The 14,163-nt window shown below is 42.7% G+C and overlaps 1 protein-coding gene and 1 pseudogene across 2 annotated transcripts in view; one reads left to right on the top strand and one right to left on the bottom strand.

Annotated features, from left to right (window-relative positions):
- The window catches only part of LOC141982745 (E3 SUMO-protein ligase ZBED1-like), a 28,437-nt pseudogene extending 26,213 nt beyond the window's left edge, over nt 1–2,224 (bottom strand).
- ICE1 (interactor of little elongation complex ELL subunit 1) overlaps nt 1–14,163 on the top strand; it is an 80,591-nt gene that overhangs the window by 1,256 nt on the left and 65,172 nt on the right. For both annotated transcript variants that reach the window (XM_074945077.1, XM_074945078.1), the window contains exons 2-5: nt 5,451–5,509; nt 7,241–7,276; nt 7,922–7,939; nt 8,880–8,991. In XM_074945077.1, the coding sequence (XP_074801178.1) occupies nt 5,451–5,509; nt 7,241–7,276; nt 7,922–7,939; nt 8,880–8,991 (225 nt within the window). The remainder of the gene's footprint in view (nt 1–5,450; nt 5,510–7,240; nt 7,277–7,921; nt 7,940–8,879; nt 8,992–14,163) is intronic.

Here is a 14,163-nt window from a genome sequence, read left to right as displayed (position 1 = left end):
AAGCGCAGTGGGGAAAGTAACTGGAATACTTTCCTCATGGGTTGTATTTTCTAAATGGACAACCTACCCTAATTCTCAATTACTGACGGACAGTCTTCACTCGCTGCTATATTTGCTTTCCTCAAACAACTCTCTGTATAACTTTTCATGAGTGATGTTACTGAATACTTGGATGCTAATAGCTAAACTAGGGCTGTCAGGTGATTTAAAAAAAATTAAACCTGATTAATCATGGTGTTAATAATAGAATACCATTTCTTTAAATATTTATGGATGTTTTCTACATTTTCAATTATTTTGATTTCAGTTACAACACAGAATACAGAGTGTACAGGGCTCACTTTACATTTATTTATTGGAAACATTTGCACTGTAAAAAAGAGACTGCAATTCACCTCATTGAAGTACTGTAGTGCAATCTTTTTTTATCATGAAAGTTGAACATACAAATGTACAATTATGTAAAAAAGAATAACTGCACTTAACAATAAAACAAGGTAGAACTTTAGAGCCTACAGGTCCACTCAGTCCTACTTCTTTTTCAGCCAGTCACTCAGGCAAACAAGCTTGTTTACATTTTGGGAGATAATGCTGCCCGCTTCTTGTTTACAATGTCTCCTGAAAGTGAAAACAGGCATTCGCATAGCACTGTTGTAGCTGGTGTAGCAAGATATTTACGTGCCAGAAGTGCTAAAGATTCATGTGTCTCTTCGTGCTTCAACCACTATTCCAGAGGACATAGTCCATGCTGATGATGGGTTCTGCTCGATAACCATCCAAAGCAGTGGGGACTGACGCATGTTCTTTTTCGTCATCTGAGTCAAATGCCACCAGCAGAAGGTTGATTTTCTTTTTTGGTGGTTTGGGTTCTGTAATTTCCACATCAGAGTGTTGCTCTTTTAAGACTTCTGAAAGCATGCTCCACACATCATCCCTCTCAGACTTTGGAAGGCACTTCAGATTCTTAAAACTTGGGTTTAGTGCGTTTTGTAAAATCTGTTGTGAAAGTATTTTTAAATTGAGCAACATATACTGGTCATCTTCAGAGACTGCCGTAATGTGGAATATATGGCAGAATGCAGGTAAAACTATGGAGCAGGAGACATACAATTCCCCTCCAAGGAGTTCAGTCACAATCCTGCACGGCTCAAGTAGTGTTTCTAGCTTTTGCAGTTTTTCAAAATCCTTATTTATTGGCACTGATAGATGGTGCTTTTGAAGAGCTAATGTGGATGTGATAGAGGCTTTATTGCAAAGCAGGTGCTGAATCATAGCCAATGCGGAGTTCCATCTGGTTGAATTATCTTCAATGAGAGGTTCTTGTTTCTTTCCATTTGCAGCTTATTGTATTCCTAGTTCTGTACTGTTATCTGGACTTTGTTTGAAATGGTCTACAAGTTTTCTACATTGTGCCAGCACATTTTCAAAACCACCATCATTGAGCGTTACTGTAATGGATTGCTGCAGACTGAGCAGGGCACATCATGTGTTCAAAAGGCAAGCGACTGGCTGCTGCTATCATTTTACGTGCACTGTCAGTACTAAATGATGTTACATTTTCTTGAATATTCTGTTCCTTCACAACATCCATGAAGCAGTCTGCAGGTGCTTCAGCATAATGTCTCTCTCCAGTATGAGTTACTGTTACAGCAAATGACTGCAGTGTCCATGCGGCATCGATAAGGTGTGCAGTGACACCAAGATAGCTGTGATTGTTCAAGGATGTCCAATGGTCACCAGTCAAAGCAACAGCTAGTGCATTTTTCAGAAGCTCCAACTTTGTAGTGTTCTCCTTGTCATATAGGTCATTTTTTCGTGATGCAAAGTGTATGACTGATTGGAAGATGCAATTTGAGTAATATCTTGTCATTTTACAATGTTGAGTGGTCTGCAGTCCATAGCTATCCACTTTGCAATAGCATTGGTTAAGGTGTTGTACTTTGTTTGATCCCTGGGCTTGTAGCGATCCTGAAACTCTGTAATTGTACTCTGTTGCGGCTGGCTGTATGTATTTGATGGTGGTGGGTTATCTGTAGCACAAGATCCGGACGCAAAAGCATGCTTAGAACGTAGGTGGTACTACAGGCTTGAAGTGCTTCTATGGTATTGGAATTCAGCCTTGCAATAGCTACAGATAAGTCTTTTTAGCCAAAGAACCATCTGGAAGTATTTTAAATATAAACTTCCTAGTCAAAAGACCTGAACTGTTGCTACTTTGTTCCATTACCTTTTTAAATCACTCCAGATCATGAAAACTCAGTAGAACTGTCAATGTCTGGAATAATTCAATATAATATATTTGTATACTGTTCAAAAGAGTCCTTGCCACAGATATGGAAAGATTTTTATCTCAGGGCTAACATTCAGTAGGGGAGTGAATTGTGCAGGAGGCTTTTTTTTCACCTGCTGCTGCTGGGTTAGCCTTTTATATACTATTTTGTATGCCTCCTTTAGAGGAGTGTTGGCTTGTTGAAGGAGTGAGTTTTTTTTTTTTTTGACTCCGTACTCTGGAGATGAGAGGTGTGTGAGTTCTTCAGGAGAAAGGTGAATTCTTGATGCTGCTCCTGTTAGGGTGGGTTTCTGAGCTCACCAGGTTCACCTCCTGTCCAAAGAGAGTTTCATCTTAGAAATCTGCATACAGTGTTGTGGGGAGGACCTGGGAGGGGAGAAGTAAGCAATGACTTGTGCAGGAGGAGGATGAGGGAGGTGTCTTGCTGGTGCTGCTTCTGGAAGGGTGGTTTCTGGTACTGGGCTCGCCATGTTCGCCTCCTTTTACTGAGTTAGGTGGGCTCCCTTCAGCAGAGTGAGCCCTTGTTTGCAAGGGAGAGTGGATTTTAACCTCAGAGACTCATCATACTGCAGGGGTGGAGAGGCTGGGGCAGGGAGGCTGAGCTCGCCAGGCTCATGTTCTCTGTGGGGTACCCCCGGAACAAGTGGCCAGCTAGGGGCAATGGGGCATGATTCAGGGGGGTTGGTCCTGGGAGTGGGGGGCCAGCTGGGCACTATAGGGCGCAGGCTGGCTAGGGTGATGATACGTCCCGTTTTGTCCAGGACAGGCCCCTTTTTCAGCTCTGTCCCGGCCATCCCTTCTTTTTCACCAAAACTGGGCATTTGTCCTGGCAGCAAGGCAGAGCAGAGAGAGGCGGCTGCTGCCTGCGGGGTTAGCTGAAGATAGGACTGCCTGCCAGCAGGAAAGTGGAGAAATTTGCTGCTGGCGTGGAGTGCTGGCTTTAGAGCTGACCCCTGGGTGGTACGGAGGTGGGGAGGTAAGCCTCAGCCGGGGGAGGCACGGAGCTGGGGGGGAGGATTCAGCCCTAGCTGTGCATGGCATGGAGCTTGGGAGTGGGGGTCAGCCCCATGTGGCATGGAGCTTGGGGGGGAGGGGGCGTCAGCTCCAGCGCCATGTGGCGGGAGTCATCCCCAGCCCCAAATGTGGATGGCATAGGTCTGGGGCAGGAGACCCCACCAAGGGCAGTGTGGCGCTTGGGGGCGGGGGCGCTCAGCCCCAGCTGCGGGCAACATGGGACTCGGGAGGGGGTCAGCTCCCAACTTCAGGGGGGGCCAGCCACAGCCCCAGGCGGCATGGGGCTCAGGGGAGTGTCAGCCCCAGCTGTGGGCAACATGGGGCTCAGGATGGGGATCAGCCCCCAAACTCGGGGGGGCGGGGGTCAGCCCCAGCTCTGGGCGGTGTGAAGCTTGGGAGTGGGGAAGTGGGACTCAGCCCCAGCTGTGGACATTGTGGGGGGTGGGGGGGCTGTGGCGCCACGTGGCTCAGCCCCAGCTGCAGGTGACATGGGGCTCGTTTTTGGGTGGGGGGGATCAGCCCCAACTGTGGGCAGCATGGGGCTCGGGAGGTAGGGTCAGCCTAGTTTTGGGGGAGGGTCTTGGGCTGCAGCTGCCCCCCCTCAAAACTCCAGGCAGCATGGGGCTCAGGGGTAGGAGTCAGCCCCTGAGCTCAGGGTGTGTGTGTAAGTCCCACACAGCATGGGGCTTGGGAGGAGTGGTTAGCCCCAGTTGCAGGTGGCACAGGGCTGGGGGGTGGAGAGATCCTGGCATGGGCAGTGCGGGGCTCAGCCCAGCTGCGGGCGGTATGGGGAGGGTGGCTCGGGCAAACCCTTGGCCACCCTGTTTTTACTTTTAAAAAATACTTCCTGGCTGGAGCTGGCATGAGAACCACGTGCATCTTTCTGTAGCCTCTTCTCTTTCTGCCGCCCTCCGGTGGTGGCTGTGTTACTTTGTCTGACCTGAGGTAGGTACTCTGAAGCAGTTTATGCTGCCCTGCTGCGATTAACGCGTGTTAAAAAAATTAATGCGTTAATTGTGGTGTGCGTTAATGGCACGCTTTAACGGCAGTTAATTGACTGCCCTAATCTAAACTGACAGGTTTCAGAGTAGCAGCTGTGTTAGTCTGTATCCGCAAAAAGAAAAGGAGTATTGTGGCACCTTAGAGGCTAACAAATTTATTTGAGCATAAGCTTTCATGAGCGTCCGATGAAGTGAGCTGTCGCTCACAAAAGCTTATGCTCAAATAAATTTGTTAGTCTCTAAGGTGCCACAATACTCCTTTTCTTTTTGCTAATCTAAACTGTATTATTAAATTTATTCACCTAAATTTGGGTTATTGCTGATTATGCACTATATGTATCGTATGACTTTAAAAATAAACTTTGTATTTGTGGATACTCTAAGCACTATACCCAGATGTACAGACACTCTTTTCTTAACCTGTGTACTATATAATTTTTGAACAATTACTAATTCTTTCTCCCCAAGTGGCAGAAGCCTAGGCGATAAATCTTGGGAATAGTGTTTGCAAAGTAAAGAGTAGTTCTGGATTTCTAAGAGGCTGAAATATTGTGTATTTGTCAAAAAAATTTGCTTTGTTTAAACTAGTCTAACTCTCCAGAGTCCAGAATGGCAGAGCAGTTTTCCAAACTGTCGTCTTTACCTCATCTTTCATAAGTGTATCCTTTCAATTCACATACCTTTGGATTTCGGCAGTGTTCATTTAAAATAGCCCATGTGGAAATTTGGATCTTCAATTTTTCATTGTAATTTCTTAAAACTCAGAGGCCCATATTTTCAGTAGTATTAATCAATAAATCCGTTTTAGATGAAAGATAGGCTTCTCTGGTAGGATGTTTTTTTAAGAAAGTTTGAATTGGGAATGAGCATTAGCATTATCAGGAATATTTGAATTGTAAATTAGAAAACCATTGGACATAGATAAATTAAGAGAACTGCATTATGGTTTGGTTTAGTTGTTTTAGTGTTTGTCAGGATTTAATGTGGGGCATAAAAGAAAAAAGACATTAGGTTAACCAGTCAACTTGAAAATATATAGAATGTTAGTAGTTAACAAGTTTCGTCAGTTTGGGGCATCTATAGTGTCTGTGTACTATTTTAGGTGTGAAATTTCTTTGCCAACTTGAGATTTTTTTTCCTTACAGAATTTAAATGAATATGTAGCTGCATTAATTGCACTGAAGCAAAAAATAATTGACACAGAGTAAGTACAACTGATATATTTTACACAAAAGCATTTTTACCATTTTAAGCTAGTAGTTTTTTTAAAAAAAATACATTTTATAGAAGTATATGACTGTTTTAATCTATTGTCCATTGTGGTTGTTGGTTATCACAAAAAAGTAGAATGGGCATGGTTTCCTCAGGAAAGAGTTCAGGTCTAAACTATAGAGTATTGCATTTTAGTTCTTACTTGCAACGTGTGAAGTGTGTAGAGAGGCTTAGCAGTGTGTCTTCAGACTTGCTGTCAGTTTTGCTTTCATGTCTGTACTACTGCATACTCCTGGGGGAATTCTGTTCCACTGCGCATGCAGAATTTGAGCAGAAATTAATGCTGTGTGCGCAGAATTTCCTTCCCTCTGCTGCCTCCCCCCAGCCCCCCAAATTGGCTGCAGAGCTGCTGGCCACCACTAGGGTGCGCTGGATCTGGCAGACCCAGCCCAGCTCACAAATAGAAGACGCTGTAGGAGGGACGGGGAGGGAGCTGGAGGGTTCCTGGAAGCTGCAGTTCCTGGCATGCCCTGAAGGAAGGAGGCAGCTGTACAAGCCTGAGACCCAGCATCAGGCTATTTGTCCTTCTGGATCCCAGGACTCTGGAGGTTAGGGGGTGCAAGTGTCTGGGTGGTGGCATGTTTGTGCTCTGGGGAAGCAGGGGGTGTGAGTGGCTGGGCTCTGAAGAGTTAGGGGGTATAGGTGTCTGAGCTGGGGGAGACCCTGTAGCTAGGTGCTGGGGGTGGCCCTGTGGCTGTGCTCTGGCAGAGGACGGGGTGCAGGTGTCCGGGCTCTAGGTGGCCCCACAGCTGGGCTCTAGTGGAGAGGGGGTGCGGGTGTCTGCGCTGGGGTGGGCCTTGCAGCAGGGCTCTAGTGGGGAGGGGTTGTGTGTGTCTGGGTTGGGGTGGGCCCACAGCTGGACTCTGGGGGTTAGGGAGTCTGTGCGAGTGTCTGGGTGGGCGGGGGCTCTGGAGGATATGGGGTGTGGGTGTCTGGCCTCCCTGTTGGGCTCTGTGGCCGAGGGAGCTGAGAAACAGTGGTTTCTTTACTTCTCTACTCCTGGGGGAATTTTTTTTGTCTGTATTGTTACAGACAGTTGCTGACAGGTATTTTGAAATAAATTACCAAAATAATTGAAACTGGCGTGATTTTTTGACAAATAAAATATGCAGAATTTTGCAGAATTTTTAATTTTTTGGCACAGAATTCCCCCAGGAGTAGCTAATATCAAACAAATATGTGAAAGTAAGAGAGTGTTCCTTTTTACCCAACATGCAGTAAGAAAATTTAGTGGAAAGCTTCTTTGGAGGCAGAGTCCGAGAATTAAGATTTTGTTCTGCTGTCCACTTTTTCTCAAGAAAATTTAGTTCTGTCATTAAGATGCTAATCCCTGTTACCAGTTGTTAATTATATTAAATATAATATACTGGAGTGAGGTCAATTTATCAGAAGAACCAAGTCATAATTAAATTAAGAGAGGCTATAGGTATTCTTAATAGCCTAAATTGAGAAGTGTTGCTGAAGAAGCTTAAATTGAAAATGTTAGGAAAAAATAAAGTTAATGACGTCAAATCCACAACCTTAGCATTGTGTTCAGATTTGACTTTTTCAAAAAGCCTGACAAAATTTAAAAATGGAATCTTAAAACTTGATTGTCCCGGTCAGATTCAAAAATGAATTGAAAGATCACCCTTGTAAACAACTTATTCTTTTCTTTCTACAGCCGTTTGCTGACAGAGTATCAACAGAAGTGTAACGATATCCTTTGTTTCTGTATTTCTCTTAGTGTTTTGTTGTATTTACATGTGAACATTTCAAAGATAGGGCTTTGGGGAATTTATGAAGTTAAAAATTAAGGTTAGAAGCTTATTTGTAGCAAGTACTACTTATTCTAAAATATTGAACAACTGAATATTGGAAAAAAATTGGACTTCAGAGGTGGAAAGTTAACATGCCTGAGTTTTGGCAATTTCCAGTATATATATATATGTGTGTGTGTGTATGTGTGTATATATATATATATATATATATATATATATATATATATATATATATATATATATATATTGTGTGTGTATATATATTTTAAATTGTCTATAGTGAAACTAGGGGTTGAGAATTATTGCTTCAAGTGCTTAACAAAGTCAGTGATTCTACATAGATATTGTTTTTTTCCCCAATGTATTCACTTCATATAATACTTTACTTTGTCATACTTGTTTAATGGTACAACAGAATTGTTACATTACTTTTGTTCCTCCGAGTCATCTTCCATTGGGAAGGGTGTGTTGACTTGATATTTCTTCAGTTGTTGAGATTCCAGCATACTACTTCCATTCTTAACACTTTTTTGAGAAAATTGTGGTAAACTTACTACTTTTTTTTCCCTTAACAAGGTATCACAGCTTCAGGTGGCTGAAAGGTAAGAACAAAATTCAGTTTTAGGTCTGTTTAAATCTCTGCTTGGTTTGGTAATTGTTCTGAAGTAGGCAAGAGGGGTATTTATCAATGCAAAGTAATGGACACTTACATGGCCATTAATTGACTCCAGTTTGCAATATTCTCCCTGTGTAACTTCGACCTAAATGGCCTATCATAGTAATGGCAGCTGCCTGGGGCTGCTCTTTGACCAACACTGCTGTTTGAAATCTCTGCAGTGCTACAACTCCATCCTAGGCATGTCCACTATGCCAAGGCTTTGAAAGGATTCTCTGAGGACAGACTTACGTCTGTCTTCCACAGTGTCCATGCTGGGGAATCTTACCCCCAGCTAGATTCAGGATTTTCAGGCCTTTTTACATGACACACAGGGGCCTAAGTGGAGGTGAGGTTCTTGCCTCTGGTATGGGTTCAAAGTGAGGGGTCTAGGGACTCAGATGCATTCAGTGGAAAGGGCTGAATTATATTCTTATTTATGGTCTGTGAGCAAGTATGGGAACTTAGCTTACCCACTCCACTCATTTCTCTTTAAATCTGACCCAAATTTTCTATGAGGAAAGCATATTACATGGAAAAAACGCTAAGTTGGCTCACACACTAAGAATGTTAAAGTAATTGGAGAGACTATGTGGGTAAGATAATCTTTTATTGGACCAACTTCTGCTGCTGAAAGAGACAAGCATTTGAGCTTACGCAGAGCTCTTCAGGGCCAGCAAAACGTATTACTACACCCACCTTGTCTCTAATATCCTGAGACTCACACAAGTACAATAATAAAGCAAACAAGTAGCTGGAGAGCATTTTCAGCTGTCTTGTAGTGGAAAGCAAAGTAGCTGCTGTTTCGGGAAATACAGCACTGAGTTCAGACTTGAACAAAATCTATGCTTTTTGGCTGAATGTTCTGTAGTCTTTGTCCATTTCAGAGAGAATAACACTCTTCGTCACCAAGTGGAACAGATGCTACAAAAAATCTCTCCTCTAGAAAAGTGTCAGCAAGAGTTGGGGTCTCTGAAAGCAGAATTGGAAGAGAAAAAGGTATGCTGAAAAGTATGAGGATTGTTTAAAAGTTTACAAAATCTTTGTTTAAAAAATGCTTTCTTGCAACAGACTAACTGATTTTTTGCCCCTAGTTTTATTGCCAGTATCTTAACTTTAGTAGTGACTAAACAGCATCTTGGAGTGATCTCACCTCTCCCTCAAACTGCTTGGCAGCTCTGAGTCATAAATTTTCAAATTCTGTCACCTTTACTCTGAAAGTAGATCTATTGTAATCATATTACTGACATTGAGTAGTACCTTTACTGTGAAAGTAACGTAGCAGAATCTGCCCAACGCTGCTAGGACAGCCTTTGTAGACTTGTGGGAGTAGGGCAATTTACAGCTCTACAATACTTCATAAACATTTAGGAAATCCTCTTTAATGTAAGGTTTAAAATTGGCTCAAGTGTAACAAACTTTACAGAATGTCCCCAATATCTAGCAAAGTGTGAAGATATTAATGTGTAACTTCAGAATTTATAATGTACATGGCTTGCATACATGTGAGCCTATCATTTTTCAAGCTCAGCTGGCTCATTACTTGGATGGAAGACAATTCAGTTCCTAGGATGCCACGGTACTTGGTTTTGGCCATTGAATATGAGACACTCTTCCCCTTGAATCACTAAAAGAACAGGAGTACTTGTGGCACCTTAGAGATGAACAAATTTATTTGAGCATAAGCTTTCATGGGCTAAAACACACCATCGGATGTATGCGGTGGAAAATACAATAGGAAGAATCAGTGCTCCTGAGTGGTGGTAGAGCAGAGGTATTGAAAATTCTGTGGTAATTATTTGAAGATTGCTGATGCTTTCACACTCATGGAAATGATACCCTGTGGTGACTCAAGCACAGAATCCTCTTTCAAAGCTGTCTAGTTGGACTGCCTGCGTATGCCTTGTAGTGGCATTAAATGTGTGCTTGAGACTACGTTAAGACCTAGCAGCATCCACCTGCCTCTGTGCCTTCACCTGCCCTATGGAGAGTACTCAAAGAACCCTTTGCAGTGTCTGCAAAAACAACGAGGAGTCCTTGAGGCACCTTAGAGACTAACAAATTTATTTGGGCATAAGCTTTCGTGGGCTAAAACCCACAGCCCACGAGAGCTTATGCGCAAATAAATTTTAGTCCCTAAGGTGTCACAAGGACTCCTCGTTTTTGCTGATACAGACTAACGCTCTGAAACCTGTTTGCAGTGTCTGGGTCTGCACCACAGACCCTTACTTTCTATGCTTTTATTACATATAATTAAGTAGTTCTAGATATTGCAAATTGCATGTTGTTGAGTGCTCAGGGTCTTGCCTTAGTAAAAGAACCATGTAGGGGCTTCAAATACTGTGCCTTGTGCCAATTTGTTTTCCCTGAATTGCGGGGAGGGATAGCTCAGTGGTTTGATCATTGGTCTGCTAAACCCAGGGTTGTGAGTTCAATCCTTGAGGGGGCCATTTAGGGATCTTGGGCAAAAATTGGGGATTGGTCCTGCTTTGAGCAGGGGGTTGGACTAGATGACCTTCTGAGGTCCCTTCCAACCCTGATATTCTATGATTTCTGGGTCCAGTGTGTTCTCAGCTTGTGGGAGATTCTCTCTGTAGCACAGTGTTTGGAGTGCAAAGCATTCATGCAAGAGGCCATTGGTACAGACAACTTTGGCTCTGGGCCAAGCCCACAGTGAATAGCTCGACTTTCTGCCTATGATGGGCAGTGAGTGAAGTGTCCCCTTTAATTGGTATATGAAATGATTCCTTCAGGTGTAGGTAATATATAAAATGGGTTTCAGAGTAGCAGCTGTGTTAGTCTGTATCCGCAAAAAGAAAAGGAGTACTTGTGGCACCTTAGAGAAAAATTTATTTGAGCATAAGCTTTCGTGAGCTACAACTCACTTCATCGGATGCATGCAGTGGAAAATACAGTGGGGAGATTTTATATACACAGGGAACATGAAACAATGGGTGTTACCATACACACTGTAATGGGAGTGATCAGGTAAGGTGAGCTATTACCAGCAGGAGCCGGAGGGGGGCGGGAGGAGGGGAAAAAACACAAAAAAAACCTTTTGTAGTGATAATCAAGGTGGGTCATTTCCAGCAGTTGACAAGAATGTGCGAGGAACAGTAGGGGGGAAAAATAAACATGGGGAAATAGTTTTACTTTGTGTCATGATCCATCCACTCCCAGTCTTTATTCAAGCCTAATTTAATGGAGTCCAGTTTGCAAATTAATTCCAATTCAGCAGTCTCTCGGAGTCTGTTTTTGAAGTTTTTTTTTGTTGAAGAATTGTGACTTTTAGGTCTGTAATCGAGTGACCAGAGAGGTTGAAGTGTTCTCTGACTGGTTTTTGAATGTTATAATTCTTGACGTCTGATTTGTGTCCATTTATTCTTTTACGTAGAGACTGTCCAGTTTGTCCAATGTACATGGCAGAGGGGCATTGCTGGCACATGATGGCATATATCACATTGGTAGATGTGCAGGTGAACGAGCCTCTGATAGTGTGGCTGATGTGATTAGGCCCTATGATGATGTCTCCTGAATAGATATGTGGGCACAGTTAGCAACGGGCTTTGTTGCAAGGATAGGTTCCTGGCTTATTGTTTTTGTTGTGTGGTTGCTGGTGAGTATTTGCTTCAGGTTGGGGGGGGGGGGGGGGAGTCTGTAAGCAAGGACTGGCCTGTCTCCCAAGATCTGTGAGAGTGATGGGTCGTCCTTCAGGATAGGTTGTAGATCCTTGATGATGAATTGGAGAGGTTTTAGTTGGGGGCTGAAGGTGATGGCTAGTGGCATTCTGTTATTTTCTTTGTTGAGCCTGTCCTGTAGTAGGTAACTTCTGGGTACTCTTCTGGTTCTGTCAATCTTTCTTCACTTCAGCAGGTGGGTATTGTAGTTATAAGAGCAATTGATAGAGATCTTGTAGGTGTTTGTCTCTGTCTGAGGGGTTGGAGCAAATGAGGTTGTATCATAGAGCTTGGCTGTAGACAATGGATCGTGTGGTGAGGTCTGGATGAAAGCTGGATGCATGTACGTAAGTATAGCGGTCAGTAGGTTTCCGGTATAGGGTGGCGTTTATGTGACCATCGCTTATCGGAATTATAACATTCAAAAACCAGTCGGAGAACACTTCAGTCTCTCTGATCACTCGATTACAGACCTGAAAGTCGCAATTCTTCAACAAAAAAAACTTCAGAAACAGCCTTCAACGAGAGACTGCTGAATTGGAATTAATTTGCAAACTGGACACCATTAAATTAGGCTTGAATAAAAACTGGGAGTGGATGGATCGTGACACAAAGTAAAACTATTTCCCCATGTTTATTTTTCCCCCCTACTGTTCCTCACATTCTTGTCAGCTGTTGGAAATGACCCACCTTGATTATCACTACAAAAAGTGTGTGTGTTTGTTTTTGTGGATTTTTTTTTTTGGCCCTCCTCTCCTGTTGGTAAAGCTCACCTTTCCTGATCACTCTCGTTGATACAATGGGTGTTACCATACACACTGCATGTTCTCTGTGTATATAAAATCTCCCCACTGTATTTTCCACTGCATGCATCTGATGAAGTGAGCTGTAGCTCATGAAAGCTTTTGCTCAAATTGGTTAGTCTCTAAGGTGCCACAAGTACTCCTTTTCTTTTTATAAAATGGGTTGACATCCTTTGGAATGAAAGCTTCTATATAAAGTAATAATGTATTCTTATTTTTAGCCAGTCTATTGAGGGCATTTAGTGCCTCTTTGAGCTACTAAAATACTTCATAAAAGAATTGTGGGTTGTCTTTGAAGGTTATAGTTGTTTTGTGTGCAAACTGCATACATTAGAGCAAGAAGATCTCTCAGATGTTCTAGCCCATCCCTCTACCATTGTTCTTTGAAAATATTTCAAGTATACTGATTGTACTGGGTCCCTGCTGTTAAAGGGTCATAACTCTATTGTGTGACTAGAGCCTGATTTTCATAGCTAGAGAGTTTTGAGGGCTGCTACCTTACAACAGCTGGTAGTATATTCCATTTTGTGTTGGAAGGGTACGGACCCTACTGCTGAGAGTTCCTTTTCCCTACTTCTGATAGTAGTGCTCATCTTCATTATTGCTCTTTCCACAGTCATTTTAATCAGGCTCAACCTGATAAAGTTAAGCATTTGGAAACTTTTCTAGCATTTAAATATAGGTTACTTGACCTAATTTGATCCTTTTGCTTTCCTCAACCTATAATATATTTGAATACTTTGAGGAGAAATTTTCAGCATCTTTTGGTGTGCTTGGGTGCATGGATAATTTGGATGATTGTGACAAAGTCTGAATTTTCTGTCAGATTTTTATGAATCCTGTATGAGTCGTTGGGGCCTGGCAAATGAAAGGGCTCGCTTCCAGGAGACTGTTACAGGCTGGGGCATTGATGAGACTCTGATAGGCAAGTAGTAGATAGACTATTGCATAGGATTCTCAGCTGTTCTAGCTGTTATGGAGAGACCTTGCCTTTTAGTATAGGGAAGGTATTAGAGAAGTCCAAGTGGAGTGGAAGGATTATACCGCTTCACATGACTTGATTTGTACTGTGTGACTGGTAAAAGCATTACATGTTTTTACTTAACAGAAGCTCTGGCTTCTTGAGGCTTCAGTACATATCTTACTGGAGTGCTGAACTCTCCAGCTCCTATACTCTTAGGAGAGATGGGTTGTGCCCAGAGTTGCAGAAGTTATGCCTTACTTCTCATGGCAGTTTGAACACTGGTTCTTGCTCACTATTTGGTGCTTGACTTTGCCTTTAATAGTTTTCCTTATTTCACTGTTTGGCTGAGGCTGTCTTGGAGATTAAAAAACATTTATGGATACTGCTATACAAGTGTGGGAATTTTCTAGGTTCATTAACTAATGCCTTTGGAGAAAACAATTACCTTTAAATCATGGTTTCTGATTTTATATGTTGAATTAAATCCACACTTATGTATTCACTGTAGACAGTACTTTGGGGATTCATTCATTAATGTCCTTAGTTCCTTTTGTCAGCAAGGGTTAAGTGGTGCTGGCACCTGTTCAGCAAGGGCAGAATGTACCATCCACAGTGTTCGCACAGTTGAGTAGAGTTTAACATCTAGTTAGGTGCTGGGAACACAGACAAATACAGCTGTCACAGCTTGTACCTTCAGAAAACACGAATCATAGCTGAAACACGTCCT

Source organism: Natator depressus, chromosome 2 (genome assembly GCF_965152275.1).
Source record: "Natator depressus isolate rNatDep1 chromosome 2, rNatDep2.hap1, whole genome shotgun sequence".
Lineage (NCBI taxonomy): Eukaryota > Metazoa > Chordata > Testudines > Cheloniidae > Natator > Natator depressus.
This window is presented reverse-complemented; position numbering and strand designations above follow the sequence as displayed.